At 38.7% G+C, this 14,675-nt stretch overlaps 1 protein-coding gene across 3 annotated transcripts in view; it reads left to right on the top strand.

Annotated features, from left to right (window-relative positions):
* Positions 1-289: 289 nt before the first annotated feature.
* The window catches only part of FAM184A (family with sequence similarity 184, member A), a 63,017-nt gene continuing 48,631 nt past the window's right edge, over positions 290-14,675 (top strand). For all 3 annotated transcript variants that reach the window (XM_011937282.1, XM_011937284.1, XM_011937286.1), the window contains exons 1-5: positions 290-1,147; positions 2,165-2,300; positions 5,345-5,526; positions 8,234-8,431; positions 12,414-12,536. In XM_011937282.1, the coding sequence (XP_011792672.1) occupies positions 494-1,147; positions 2,165-2,300; positions 5,345-5,526; positions 8,234-8,431; positions 12,414-12,536 (1,293 nt within the window). In that variant the 5' untranslated portion in view covers positions 290-493. The remainder of the gene's footprint in view (positions 1,148-2,164; positions 2,301-5,344; positions 5,527-8,233; positions 8,432-12,413; positions 12,537-14,675) is intronic.

Consider the following 14,675-nt stretch of genomic DNA (forward strand, 5'->3'; position numbering starts at 1 on the left):
TTCTTCTTCGCTGTTTCATTTGTAGTAAAAAACAGTCTTAAATTGAATGCTTTAAAATTATAACTAAAAAGTCTTTAAATACAAATCTTAAGATCGTGCTAAGATAGAAATTTGCTAAGCAAATCAATTCTGTGAGTACAGAAACAATTGCGTCAAGTTTCTGTATTTAACATTAGCCGTGGCCAATATTGTGTTGCATAGAAAAGTATCAATCCAAATGAAACAATTAACTTCAAGTTAGAAAATAATATGGATTCACAATTCTTCTCCCTTCTTATTCAAAACCATGCAGGTAATATATGCTTTAAACACTAAAAATGATGAGCATGAATCTGCCATTCAAGCCCTCAAAGATGCTCATGAAGAAGAAATTCAACAAATTCTTGCAGAAACAAGAGAAAAAATATTGCAGTATAAAAGCAAAGTAACAGAGGAGCTAGACCTTAGAAGAAAGATTCAAGTTTTAGAAGCATCGTTAGAAGATCACATAAAAATGAAGCAGCAGGCTTTGACAGAATTTGAAGCTTATAAGCACAGAGTTGAGGACATGCAACTTTGTGCAGAAGCCCAGCATGTCCAACGCATAGTGACCATGTCTAGAGAAGTCGAAGAGATTAGAAGGAAATTTGAAGAAAAATTACGGAGCTTTGGACAGCTTCAGGTACAGTTTGAAAAAGACAAACGATTGGCATTGGAAGACCTGCGAACTGCACACAGACGGGAGATACAAGAGCTATTGAAGTCACAGCAGGATCACAGTGCCTCAGTAAATAAAGGGCAGGAGAAGGCAGAGGAACTACACAGAATGGAGGTGGAGTCCTTAAACGAAACACTTGAGGAGCTAAAACTTGAACAGAAGAAACTAATTGAGGATTATGAAGGCAAGTTGAATAAAGCTCAGTCCTTTTATGAACGTGAGCTTGATACTTTGAAAAGGTCACAGCTTTTTACAGCAGAAAGCCTCCAGGCCAGCAAAGAAAAGGAAGCTGATCTTAGAAAAGAATTTCAGGGACAAGAAGCAATTTTACGAAAAACCATAGGAAAATTAAAGACAGAGTTACAGATGGTACAGGATGAAGCTGGAAGTCTTCTTGACAAATGCCAAAAGCTTCAGACGGCACTTGCCACAGCAGAGAACAATGTTCAGGTAAGTAAAGGATATTATATTCAACACATGGATTTTTTTTCTTTTAAATATATGTATTTTGTAGGCTGGAGAGCAGTCTGGCCCACTTAGAATCAGCGGCTTCACACCACTTCGACTTTTTTTTTTTTTTTTAACTTTCCTGCTTTTTCTCTGTGAGAAAAATTAATGACAGGATAATTTTTATTACCCTGTAGTAGTTATTTCAGAATTTCAGATATTAGGGGCCCAAAAAGACAAGCTTAAAACCTTGTTAATTATTGACTGGGCACAGTGGTACACACCTGTAATCCCAGCACTTTGAGGGGTCCAGGCAGGAGGATCGCGTCAGGCCAGGTGTTAGAAACCAGCCTGGGTGAGTGCACTTAGCGAGATAATACCGTTTCTGGGGGAAAATATTGCTAATTATTTACAAAAGGGTTTTAATGTTGGGCTTAAAGTTTAAATACATTTTTTTCTTTTTCTTTCTCTAATAATGGTTTGTCTGCTAGCTGATACTTAGACAGTGATTGAGAAATTTTTCAAACTGTACCTGAAGCTGTCCAAAGCTCTGTAATTTTTCTTCAGATTTCCTTCTAATCTCTTCGACTTCTCTAGATGTGGTCACTATGCGTTGGACATGCTGAGCTTCTGCACAAAGTTGCATGTCCTCAGCTCAATTAGAAAGTAATTCAGGTTACTTTCCAAACCTGAATTTAATAGGGGTATTGCACAAGTCTGGGGGCAAAAATGCCGGAAGTCCACAAGTTTTGTTTTGTTGGCTTAGAAAATTTTGTAGCCATGTTTTTAATATCTGTGCAACATTAGAATGGATTAGAAAGTGTAGAATAGCCTTTCCTGATTGGGTCATGTGGCTTATGAAAATATCAAGTTGTAAGTCACCAATACTTACAGATTTAAAAATTGGTATATACTTAAGTATGACTTCTGATAGGAGAAAGCTGACCCTTATAATTTAAATGAATTATTTAGCTTAGTATTATTCCTACATTTTAATAATGGCTATTTAATCTTTCTTAGGGTCTTCAAAAACAGCTTGATGATGCCAAGGAGGGAGAAATGGCCCTATTAAGCAAGCACAAAGAAGTGGAAAGTGAGCTAGCAGCTGCCAGAGAACGTTTACAACAGCAAGCTTCAGATCTTGTCCTCAAAGCTAGTATGTCTGACCACAGTTTTTGATGCAATGCTTAGCTAAAACCAACACAACACTTTTTTTTTTTTTTTTTTGCGACAGAGTCTTGTTCTGTCGCCTGGACTGGAGTGCAGTGGCACAATCTCGGCTCACTGCAACCTCTGTCTCCTGGGTTCAAGCAGGTCTCCTGCCTCAGCCTTAAGTAGCTGGGACTACAGGCGCCTGCCGCCACGCCTGGCTAATTTTTTTGTATTTTTAGTAGAGATGGAGTTTCGCTGTGTTGCCCAGTCTGGTGTTGAACTCCTGAGCTCAGGCATTCCCCCTGGCCTCAGCCTCCCAAAGTGCTGGGATTACAGGCATGAGCCACCATGTCCGGCCCCAACACTTAAATGTTAATTTAAGGTAGCATTTGTTTTTTCTTCTAATATTTTAAAACTACTTAAACTGTAAATATGTTAAAGGACTCAATATCTTACTAATTACTTATAAGATACACAAATAACTTTTTTTATTTTTAGGAATATATTTTTATAGAAAACTTGAGAGTTAGCAGGTAAAATACCAATAAATTAGTCACTGAAAGAAAAACGGGCTGGGCATGGTGGCTTATACCTGTAATCCCAGTGCTTTGGGAGGCCAAGGTGGGCAGATCACTTGCGGCCAGAAGTTCGAGACCAGCCTGGCCAACATGGCAAAACCCCACCTCTACTAAAAATAACAAAAATTAGCTGGGCATGGTGGTGCATGCTTGTAATTCCAGCTACTTAAGAGGCTGAGGCATGAGAATAACTTGAACCTGGTGGCAGAGGTTGCAGTGAACCGAGATTGTGCCAGTGCACTTCAGCCTGAGCAACAGAGCAAGACTATATGAAAAAAAAAAAAGAAAGAAAAGAAAAGAAAGAAAAATGAAGCACCCTTTTCAAGAGGTGTTGTCCTTTAAAAACATACATTTTGTTGTCTGGGCGCAGTGGCTCACACCTGTAATCCCAGCAGTTTGGGAGGCCAAGGCCGGCGGATCACGAGGTCAGGAGATCGAGACCATCCTGGCTAACACGGTGAAACCGCGTCTCTACTAAAAATACAAAAAAATTAGCCAGGCGTTGTGGCAGGCGCCTGTAGTCCCAGCGACTCGGGAGACTGAGGCAGGAGAATAGCGTGAACCCGGGAGGCGGCAGAGCTTGCAGTGAGCGGAGATCACACCACCACACTCCAGCCTGGGCGACAGAGCGAGACTCCGTCCCCAAAAAAATAATATATATATATCTATATATTTATTTTATTTATTTTTTTGAGACAAAGTCTTGTTCTGTCACCTAGGCTGGAGTGCATTGGCATGAAAACAACTCACTGTAGCCTGGACCTCCTGGGCTCCAGTGATCCTCCTACTTCAGCTTCCTGAGTAGCTGGGACCACAGACATGCGCCACCTTGGCTGGCTAATTTTTTAATTTTTTATAAAGACAGGGTCTTGCCATGTTGCCTAGAGTGGTCTCAAACTCCTGGGCTCTAGCAGTCGTCCCGCCTTGGCCTCCCAAAGTTCTGAGATTTCAGGTGTGAGCCACCATGCCAGCATTTGTTTAGTTTTTAGAGATGGGATCTTGCTCTGTTGCTCAGGCTAGAGTGCAGTAGCATGATCATAGCTGACTGCAGCCTCAAACTCCTGGGCTTAAGTAGTCCTCTCGCCTTAGCCTCCCCAGTAGCTGGGACTCTAGGTATGCCACGGGCTAACTTTTTTAAAAATGAGGCCTCACTGAAAAAATATACATTTTAAAGTGTTTAAATTAATTGAACTACATGTAAATTATAGCAGTTCATTTCTTAGGGCTTGTTACTAAGGTTCATTTTTATATACTTGCGTGTTTCTCAAGTGGCTGGTATGCTGTTTCACAGCCATTACTGGAGGAGGTGGGTGACTTGTGTCAGTTCTGAAGTTATATTTTGTCTCAGTGTTTAGTGTGCCCAGGAAGGCTGTTTGAGCTGGTTCTTTGAGGATCTCGTTTCATTTTGATTGGCTTATCAATGAATCTCAGATTTTCCTTCCTCTAAAACAATTGCTTTTAATAACCTTTAGTGCACGTTGGAATGACCTGAAGGGTTTGTGAAACTACAGATGCTGGGCCCCACCGTCAGAGTTTCTGATTCAGTAGGCCTGGGGTGGTTCACATTTCTAACCAGAGTTCCCAGGTGATGCAGGTGATGCTGGTCCTGGGTACTTTGAGAACCTCTGCCTTAAACTATCCTTCCTATGAGACCCTTTTCTTCACTCACTCTTCATCTCTCTGTCTCGCTCCTCATTTTTCTCCACCTTCCCTGCTTTTTGCTGTCATTTAAAAGATTCTTTCATAACCTTGCTGTCTTTATCTATGTCTTATACCACCTTGTTGGTTGGTTGGTTGTTTTTATTTGGAGACGAGGTCTCGCCATGTTGCAGGCCATAGTGCAGTGACTGTTACAGGTGCAGTCATAGCTCACTGCAACCTTGAACTCCTGGGCTCAAACAGTCCTCCTACCTCAGCCTCCCAAGTAGCTGGGATTACAGGCTCCACTTTAGGTCTTTATCCAGCCTCTTGCCTGAAACAAATTCAGTTTCAACCAAACTGCTCTCTGCCATCTTTGTTTCCTACGTACAGATTTCTTCCACTTTATGTTAGAATTTAAAAATAAAGCGATTAGAAAAGAACAAATCACGCATTTTGACCCCACAGTGTCAGTGCATCCTCTCCCTCCTTCTTTTATTCCCAGGAGACTTTCTTATGAAGCCCCAAGGAATTGTGCCTACTTTAACCTGTTTAGCTTGCAGTCTTCAAAAAAAAGCAGGAAAATGGTGTGAGGTGCAAGAAGCAACATTAATCATGTGAAAATGGCATTTTAATTTATTCTAATGTGCTAATAAGTATTTTCATGTAAATATTTCCATTTTATATAGTGAAGAAACAAAAGGAAAATTTGTACATTTAGACCGTTTATTTTACTTAAGTCTAAAGTACAGTTGTGTTATTAAATATAAACTGTTTATCTCATAGTACAACTGATTTTTAAATTGAAGGGATTTTCTTTTTCGGGGGATAGGTCATATTGGAATGCTTCAAGCAACTCAAATGACCCAAGAAGTTACAATTAAAGATTTAGAATCAGAAAAATCGAGAGCCAATGAGAGATTATCTCAACTTGAAGAGGAAAGAGCTTTTTTGCAAAGCAGAACCCAAAGTCTGGATGAAGAGCAGAAGCAACAGATTCTAGAACTGGAGAAGGTAAAAAGTAATGGACACTCCATTCCCTCCCAAAAGAGTTCAGTTTTCCTCTTTTTCAGATTTGAAGTATTTGGAGTATTCCTTGCTATTTCCTACTTTAGTGGTTATTTTTGGTTCTAATTTTGAGGAAATGGGTATACAGCTAGACTATCCTATACTGTGTGTATGTTCAAAATATGTGGATAACAATCTATATAATATAAAAACTTAATACATTTCAACCTATTTCAAGCCAGAAATTGAATAAACTCTTATTTCAGTGGAGTGTATACTTATAGTTAATCGTATTTGTTTTCTATTAATGAAATATATTACTGCATATACACATAGGAAATTTCTGTAGAACTGAAAATATGACAAGCTTCAAGCTCTGAAAATGTATACCAACATATTGAATTTCTAGTTTAACAAGTGAGACATCATTTATAGAGTAATTGCTGAATATATATTACAGTTTTTCAGATGCCCACAATACCAAGTGGGAGTTTTTGGACATCCTTTTCTTTCTCTTTCCCTCAACGTCTAAGTACTTTGAAAATATCTATTCTCTTTGCTCTTTACTTACTTCCATTAATTCCTTAACCTGGTGTAGTCCTCTCTGACCATCAGTGCACAGAATTTGCTTTTGCCTCAGCCCTCAGTGACATCCTGATTGGTGGACTTGGTGGATCATATCTTACCATGGTACTTACTAACCACTGATTTACAATCTCTCATCTCTTGGTATTTCACATTCTTTCACATTTTTCTCCTACCTCCCTTGGCCTTGCAGTCTTCTTTGTGAATTTGCCTCCTCCATCTGTTCCCTTGCCATTGATGTTTCCAGTATTTTCATCTCATTCTGTGTACTCATTCATTCCAGTAACATCAACTGTCACTTATTCAGGGATAGCTTCTAAATCTTTAGGTCCAGGCCAGACATTTTCTCTGAATTTAAGTCCTTTTATCCTTTCCACTAGATATCTCCATTTATGTTTTTCACAAACATCAAGTTACCATGCCTAGAACTTTCTCCTTTCAAAAGTACTAAGTTTCTTTTACTCCTTATTTCAACCAGTAGCACCACCGTCTATCTAGTTGCTAAGTAAAAAACCTGAAAATCATACTTAATTACTGTTTTCTCAATCCCTTTATCTGTTACAGAGTTCTGTTGGTTCTACTCCCTTAATATATTTTTATTCCAACCTCCCCTGCTCATACCTATTTATAGATCTGAGGTTCAGGCACGTGTTATTGCTTGCCTGGACAACTGTCTAGCAGCAGTCTCTCTGATTTCAGTTGGCTCACCAGCCTGCTTCCAAGATGATTGTTTTTAAAAGTATATCATTTACTTAAACTTCAGTGATTTATCAGTCCCTTCAGAAGAAAATCAGAGTTCTTAGTGTAAAAGATCCCTTCTTATTATTTTATTCCTGCCTACTTCTGAGCCCCGTCTGTCACCACTTTTTCACCTTATGTCCTGTGTTCTATCCAGACTGCTTAGCTGCACTGACTTTCTGTCTTCCTAAACTTTCCCATCTGGTTAGCTACTTGTCATCTTTCCAGTGCTGCACAACAATAGAAATGGTTATGAATGTAGGCTTTTGACACCAGACCTAGGCTTGACATTTTCTTATCATTAATTTCCTCTGGGCTTGTTGTAAGAGTTAAATGAGAGAATGTCATCACCAGCTCAGACGCTTTCTCTTCTGAAAAGCCTTCCCTGGTATCTCTCTGTCTTTGTCTCTCTCTCTCTGACACATGCACACACACACACACACACACACACACACACACTTTCCCACCCCATCCAAGTTAGGCACCCTTCTAATATACTCTTATAACACAGGATATACATCTGCATTAGTTCGTTTTGCATTGCTGTAAGGGAATACCTGAGACTGGGTAATTCATAAAGAGAAGAGGGATATTTGGCTTGCAGTTCTGCAGGCCATGCATGAAATGTAGTACTGGCATCTGCTTCTGGTGAGGCCTCAGGTAGCTTACAATCAGGGTGGAAGGAGAAGGGGAGCCAGCATGTCATAGGACAAGAAAGGGAGCAGAAAGAGGAAGGAGGTGCCAGCCTCCTTTAAACAACCAGATCTCACGTGAACTCAGAGTGAGAGCTCACTTATCATTGCAAGGACAGCACCAAGCTATTCACATGGGATTCACCCCCGTGATCCAGACACCTCCCACTAGTCACACCTCCAACATTGGAGGTCACATGTCAACATGAGATTTGGTGGGGACAAAAAAATGCAAACCTGTGTCAGCATCCCTTTTTCATAGAACTTATAAAACTGTATTGCCACAGTCTTTTGACTTTTTTTCATTATTAGAACTGTGAATGCCTAAAAGGTACTTGATTGGCATTCAAAATTGTATTGAGTGATATCCTTTGAGTGGGTTAACTGGTAAGCCATTTTGTGTACTATTTTGACATAAAAGGAAGCCCTTTACTCTTAAGCTTGCAGATGTATTAACTCACATTTAGTCTAATATAATAATAGTCTATTTTATCTCTTGCTTTAAAATTTTTGATTTTGTGTGGGCTCACCTGTCACTTTCTGAGAACATTAATGATTTATTCTCTTGTTTCATAGTCTAGATCCCATAGCACTCAGTTTATTCAATCTTCCATATTTATAGGGTATTCAAATTACCCTAATAGCAGTAATGAAAAAAGCAGGTGCCAGTTATTGATCTTTGTCTGTTTTAATTTTAGAAAGTAAGTGAAGCAAAGAGAACTCAACAAGAATATTATGAAAGGGAACTTAAAAACCTGCAAAATAGATTGGAAGAGGAAGTGACTCAATTAAACGAGGCCCATTCTAAGACTTTAGAAGAATTAGCTTGGAAGCACCATATGGCAATTGAAGCTGTCCACAGTAATGCAATTAGGGATAAGAAAAAACTGCAAATGGTGAGTAAAAATTTAATTTATCATTGCATTGTAAATTGATGAGATTTCTGTAATAGTCCAGTGTGACCTATATTGTAGAGCAATGATTTGCTTCTTTTTTTTTGAGACAGAGTCTTGCTCTGTCTCTCAGGCTAGAGTGCAGTGCAGTGGCGCAGTCTCGGCTCATTGCAACCTCCGCCTCCCAGGTTCAAACAACTCTCCTGCCTCAGCCTCCTGAGTAGCTGGGACTACAGGTGCATGCCAATATACCTGGCTAATTTTTGTAGTTTTAGTACAAGCAGGGTTTCACCATGTTGGCGAGGCTGGTCTCGAACTCCTGACCTCAAGTGATCCTCCTGCCTCAGCCTCACAAAGTGCTGGAATTACAGGCGTGAGCTACCGCACTCGGCTGATTTCCTTCATTTTGATGACTGCTGTCTTGTAATCATTCTTGAAGTCATGGTTCAAAGAGTAACATACCTGATAGTTCTTGATATGGGATATAGCTTACTGAATTGATATGAGACATTGCTACTTCATGTAAGCCATAATAGAAACACTGTTTTTGTTCTTGAACTGTCTCTTCATGAGACAATCTAATAGGTGTGCTCTTCAGGAAGGCTAAACTAGTTGAAAGTACATATTCTCTCGTAGTTAGTTTTCTGAGAAAATGATTTATGTTTTATTTTGTTTGTTTCTTCCTCAATTAAGTATTCAGCTTGCTAATAGTAATATATGACAGACAGAATTGCAGAGTAGAAAAAGCAAAGTATCTGATAGACCTTGGCCTTACACTGAGCTCTTTGCTTATTAGCTGTTATTACTTTGGGCCCCAAAAGCTATGCCTCAGGCTCCTCATCTGACAGAAGATATGATCCATCTTAAAATGTTCCTTTGAGGATTAAGTCAGATAAAGTGTTGAGTACCATGCCATGTTCTAACACATGATGATAAAAGTTAGTTATTACTATATACAGTACTGTTTTGCATCTTTTAAAAATGTAACTCTTATGACCATTATTGGTTTGATTTCTGACTCATCTGAAGAGGGGATGTGCTCAAGCACATGCAACCGGTAAGACTCTGGCCTCGAACTCACGTTCCAGATCTGTCAAACCCCAGACATCTAAATACCATCATGTAGGCATTTAGTAATGATGGTTGTTATATATTTCACGAATGGTACTTTACAGTTTACAAAGAGCTTTCTCATATATACCTTAATACTTATGACTTGGAGATTAAAGTTATTTTTATTTTATAGATGGTAAAATAGGTTACATAAACCTTGATGATTTCCTCAGAGCCACAACGCTATTAAGAAGAGATAGGATATGAATTGAGATCTGCCTCAGTGTACTTTCCTTTTGTGACACGACTAGCTGGGAAAAATATTTAAGACCTAAACTTAATTTAAAATTCAAATAAAACTTCCTGTTAGAATGCTATTTCTTTCTAAACTTACTACTATATGTTTATGTAGCCAGAGACAAAAATTAATGACACATTATTTCTCAAGACTCTGACTGTAGTATTCTGTGTGCCAGGTCACTGTTCCAGAACCAGTTTGCACAGCATTAGTTACATGAGGCATGTGCATGCTTAGCAATTCTGGTTGCCTGTATCACATGTTCAGAGTTTTACAGAAAAGTGTTTTGTGGTAACTGCTTCTTCTGTACTCTCTTTCCTAGCTATCTTTTGGTATTATTTTTCATTTCTACATTCATTTTCACCTTAACCACCTTCTTTCTTATTGGAATAAATCGCATATGTCCTGCCTTTAGCCTTTATTCCTCTCTATTAAGTTATAAGTGCTAGAATCAAGGCATCTTTCACCAATGTCATTTTTACCTCATCACTCGTCATTATCCCTTCACCTGATTAAAATTTAATTTTCTAGCACCTGCCTTAAGCTACTTAAATTTCTTAAAGTCTTTCTTTAAAATATGATTGCCATAAGACAGATGACATGAAATTTCTGATATGTGAACATATTCACCACCCTATTGCAGCCTTATTTCTACCCTTCTTTTTTTTTTTTTTTATCAGAGTAACTTGTGTATCACTTGCTCTTTCTTCTTCTCTTGCCTGTCTACCTCATGTCTGAACCTAAGCTGAAACCAGCCTCCTTCCAGAATCGTCTTCCTCCAATATCAGATTCTCTCTTAAGGAACATTTAGGTGAAGATGACTTCTCTTTTCTTATTATTCAGTTATCAAAAAGGGTTGTATTGCCCATAACTGTAGTTGACCCACCACAACTGAGAGTGAATGTACAGAGAACCCATGCAGAAAACTGTTAACATAGGAGACTTGAGGCTAACATGCTTAAAAAGGCAAGTTGGGCCAGGCGCGGTGGCTCAAGCCTATAATCCCAGCACTTTGGGAGGCCGAGACGGGTGGATCACGAGGTCAGGAGATTGAGACCATCCTGGCTAACACGGTGAAACCCCATCTCTACTAAAAATACAAACACTAGCCGGGCGAGGTGGCGGGCGCCTGTGGTCCCAGCTACTTGGGAGGCTGAGGCAGGAGAATGGCGTGAACCTGGAAGGCACAGCTTGCAGTGAGCTGAGATGCGGCCACTGCACTCCAGTCCAGGCGACAGAGCGAGACTTCGCCTCAAAAAAAAAAAGACAAGTTGGTCCTTGGCTGGCATCTGGGAACTTGGATTTCTGGAGGGATCCCCCCATTCCCTAATAAGAATGACTCACTGGCCTAAGCTGTGGCCTAACCACGCAAACAATGTGGTTTATGCTGAACACCTGCTTTCCTTCTGGGAATCTGGAATTTTGACATGTGACAGGAAGATGGTACCTGTATGATCAGTTGCCGATAAAAAACCTGGGTACTAAGTCTCTCATGAGCTTTCCTAGTAGATAACATTTCATACAAGTTGTCACAGGTTGCTGGAGGTATTCGGCCTGTCTTGTATAAGGACAACATTTCACACAAGTTGTCACAGGTGTCTGGAGGTATTAAGCGTGTCCTGTGTGAGAGGGCTCTTGGAAACTTTGTCCCTGTTTCTGGTTTCTGGCAGACTTCACCCCATGTGCCTTCTTCCTTTGTGGTATGTGCTTTGAGTCCTGTACTGTAATCACAGCCATGAGTGTGACTATACCCGTGAATGTAAATCATCAAACTCGGGTTTGTTTTGGGGTCCTCTGACACTGAACCTTATTTATTCTTCTCATTTTACACTGTAGAAATACTGAACTGCATGTAGCATACTCTGCTCTTTTGTGCCTTCATGGTGGTTAGCACACGCTTTTTCCCATGCCCAGAATGCGATGTTCCCCTCCTGCTCCATCACCTTTTCTTCCTTCAAACCATGCTTAAGAATTGCTTTCTCTCTAAAGGTTTCCCTGCCAACCTAGACATTATTAGTCCCCCTTCCATATACTCCCGTACTCCCTATGCATGTCTAATTTAGTTAATGTTATTTAATTGCTTGATACCATGAGCTTATTAAGGGCAGGCTCCATATCTTATTGCCTTTGTTACCCAAGTGTTAAGTAGCGTGCCTGGCAAATAGTAAGAGGTCTTCAGTAATTATCAGTTTTACCAGTTTTGCTCTTTCATTTGCCTTCATTTTGTACTTGCTCATTCTCTACTCTGTTCCAGCGCTAGACCACTGATTTGTAGAAGTGTTACTGGATTTCATTTTTTATGTGAACATAAAGAATTTGAGGGAAAAATTTTTTTGAATTCAAGATGTAATTAGAATTTTGTATCTCACATTTTCTGTTTTTTGCTTCAGCTTGATCTAGTCCAGTCACATGCTCTCACCATTTAAAAAATTATAACTACATTGTAAATGAGTCAGAATGATAGAATCTAAGCCACTATGGGTATCACTGTTAACTCAGATATTGTTAATTAAGGGTAAGGCCAATTTGAAGAGCAAAGTTTCAAAATACAAAAGAGAATAGTCTTGTTCTTGGAGTCTTCAAAGTATATAATGCTTGCAATTTTGTAATTTTTTAAAAATTTCTTTTTCTAAGGAATTGGAAGAAGAACATAACAAAGAGAAACTAAACCTAGAAGAGGATAAAAATCAGCTTCAACAAGAGCTAGAAAACCTAAAGGAAGTACTGGAAGACAAGCTGAATACAGCCAATCAAGAGGCAAGAATTCTTTAGACCTGTTGCCTATGTTATAGATATTAATAATAATAACTTATTCTGGTGACATTGTATAGGTAGGTGAGTCTCAGTGAAGATAAAATATCTAGAATAAAAATAATTTAAAAACTTTAATTGATGTTGAATTTTTCATGACACTCTGGTTATGTTCCACCGGGTAAAATTTACTGTCAAAAGCATTAAGGTGCTGTTGTGGGGAGAAGCAAAACAAAATATCACCACATAGGAAAAGAACAAAAGAGAGTTCTCTGCCCTTTTGCCAAAAAATAGCTTATTATTCTCTATACCGCCTCTTTTTCTACAATTTCAACAGAAACTGAGGATGGTAGCTAGAATCAATAGGTTTAATCTGAATTACAGTCTGTGACATTGCTCTTTTAAGACTAGATATAAATGAAAGAGGAGAAAAGAGGGAAGTTACAGCTCTTCTCCAACCTCATATCAGCAAAGTTCCAGGTGGGTTAAGGATTGGAATATAATATGAAAATCATGGATATGAATATAAATAAAATATGAAAACAAAAATAACAAACCTGAGGACAAAGAAGGCTTTTTGATCATGATAACAAAGTTATGAATTGAAACATAGAATATTCGTACAGTTAAAGCTAAAACTTCTTTATATCAAAACACACCATAAACAAAATTTAGAAAGAGGAAAAACTGGGAGAGATGAAGAAAGAGATTGACAGATTGACCAACAAAGAATTCATGTCTTTAATACTTTAAGAGTATTTACAAAACAGTAAGAAAAATACAGACACCCAGATTATCTTTTTACAAGCTGAAGATGAACGTGAAAAAAAAAATTGCTTCATATAATTTAAGAACTGGAAATGAAATCAATGAGATGCCATTCCATTACCATAAAATTAACAATGATAAAAAAAAATTGAGACCATGCAGTGTTAATAAGGGTAAAGAAATAAGCACTCAGAAACTGCTGATGGGGATACAAAATTATATAATTTTCCTGGAAAGGGATTTATTGGCACATATGAAAGCCTTAAAGAAAGGCTTTAACTCAACAATTTCATTTTTGTGTATTTAACCTACGCAGATAATTACGGATTGTTGACAAAATTTCAGCACTGTTTGTAGTAGAAGAAGTATAGAAAAACTTAAATTTTCTCAGAAGTCTGTCTGCCTAGAATAAAGGGAGTCTTTTCCTAGTTCACACAAGTTTTGTTTGCTTCTTTTTCCATGTTCTGGTACTGCTTCCACACTGAGGGGTATTGCCCTTTTACCTGCTTAGAGGCACACATGGCCTAGCAACTGCCTTGGTACAATACAAGGTCAAGAAAATGAAGGCATTTAGGGTCCTTCTAGGAGTTGAACACCTTCATTCCAAGATGGTAGAGATATTATTCTTAATTGCTAGTAAGTATATATGAATTTTTTCTGTAATTGACTCATTCATTCATTTATTTAATAAATATTGAGTGGCTATTAGGTACCAAAGCACTGTTACACACTGTGGTTTCAGTGATAAGTCAGTCAGATGTGGTGCCCACTACTATGGAGAGACAGACACAAAAACAAGTAAATACAAGTTTGATGCATATTACAAAGGGTGGTAAGTAATTAACAAGGGCTTGTCAAAATAATAAATTTAGGAAAGCTTATGCAAAGGCCCTGAGGCATGAGAAATCTCTAGGAATTGTAAAAATACCAGTTGTATTAGTCTGTTTCACGCTGCCAATAAAGACATACCTGAGACTGGGCAATTTACAAAAGAAAGAGGTTTAATTGGACTCAGTTTCACATGGCTAGGGAGTCCTCAGTCATGGCAGAAGACGAGGAGGAGCAAGTGACATCTTACATGGATGGCAGCAGGCAAAAAGAGAGCTTGTGCAGGGAAACTCCCATTTTTAAAAAACCATCAGATCTCGTGAGACTCATCACTATCACAAGAACAGTGCAGGAAAGACACAACCCATAACTCGGTCACCTCCCACTGGGTTCCTCCCTTAACATATGGGAATTGTGGGAGTTACAATTCAAGATGAAATTTGGGTGGGGACATGGCCAAACCATATCACCAGAAAAAATGCAGTGTGATGGCAACTATAATAATTAATATTTATTTAGTGCTCACTGAGTCCCAGACTTTTTTTTATA

Source organism: Colobus angolensis, unplaced genomic scaffold (genome assembly GCF_000951035.1).
Source record: "Colobus angolensis palliatus isolate OR3802 unplaced genomic scaffold, Cang.pa_1.0 Scaffold100, whole genome shotgun sequence".
NCBI lineage: Eukaryota > Metazoa > Chordata > Mammalia > Primates > Cercopithecidae > Colobus > Colobus angolensis.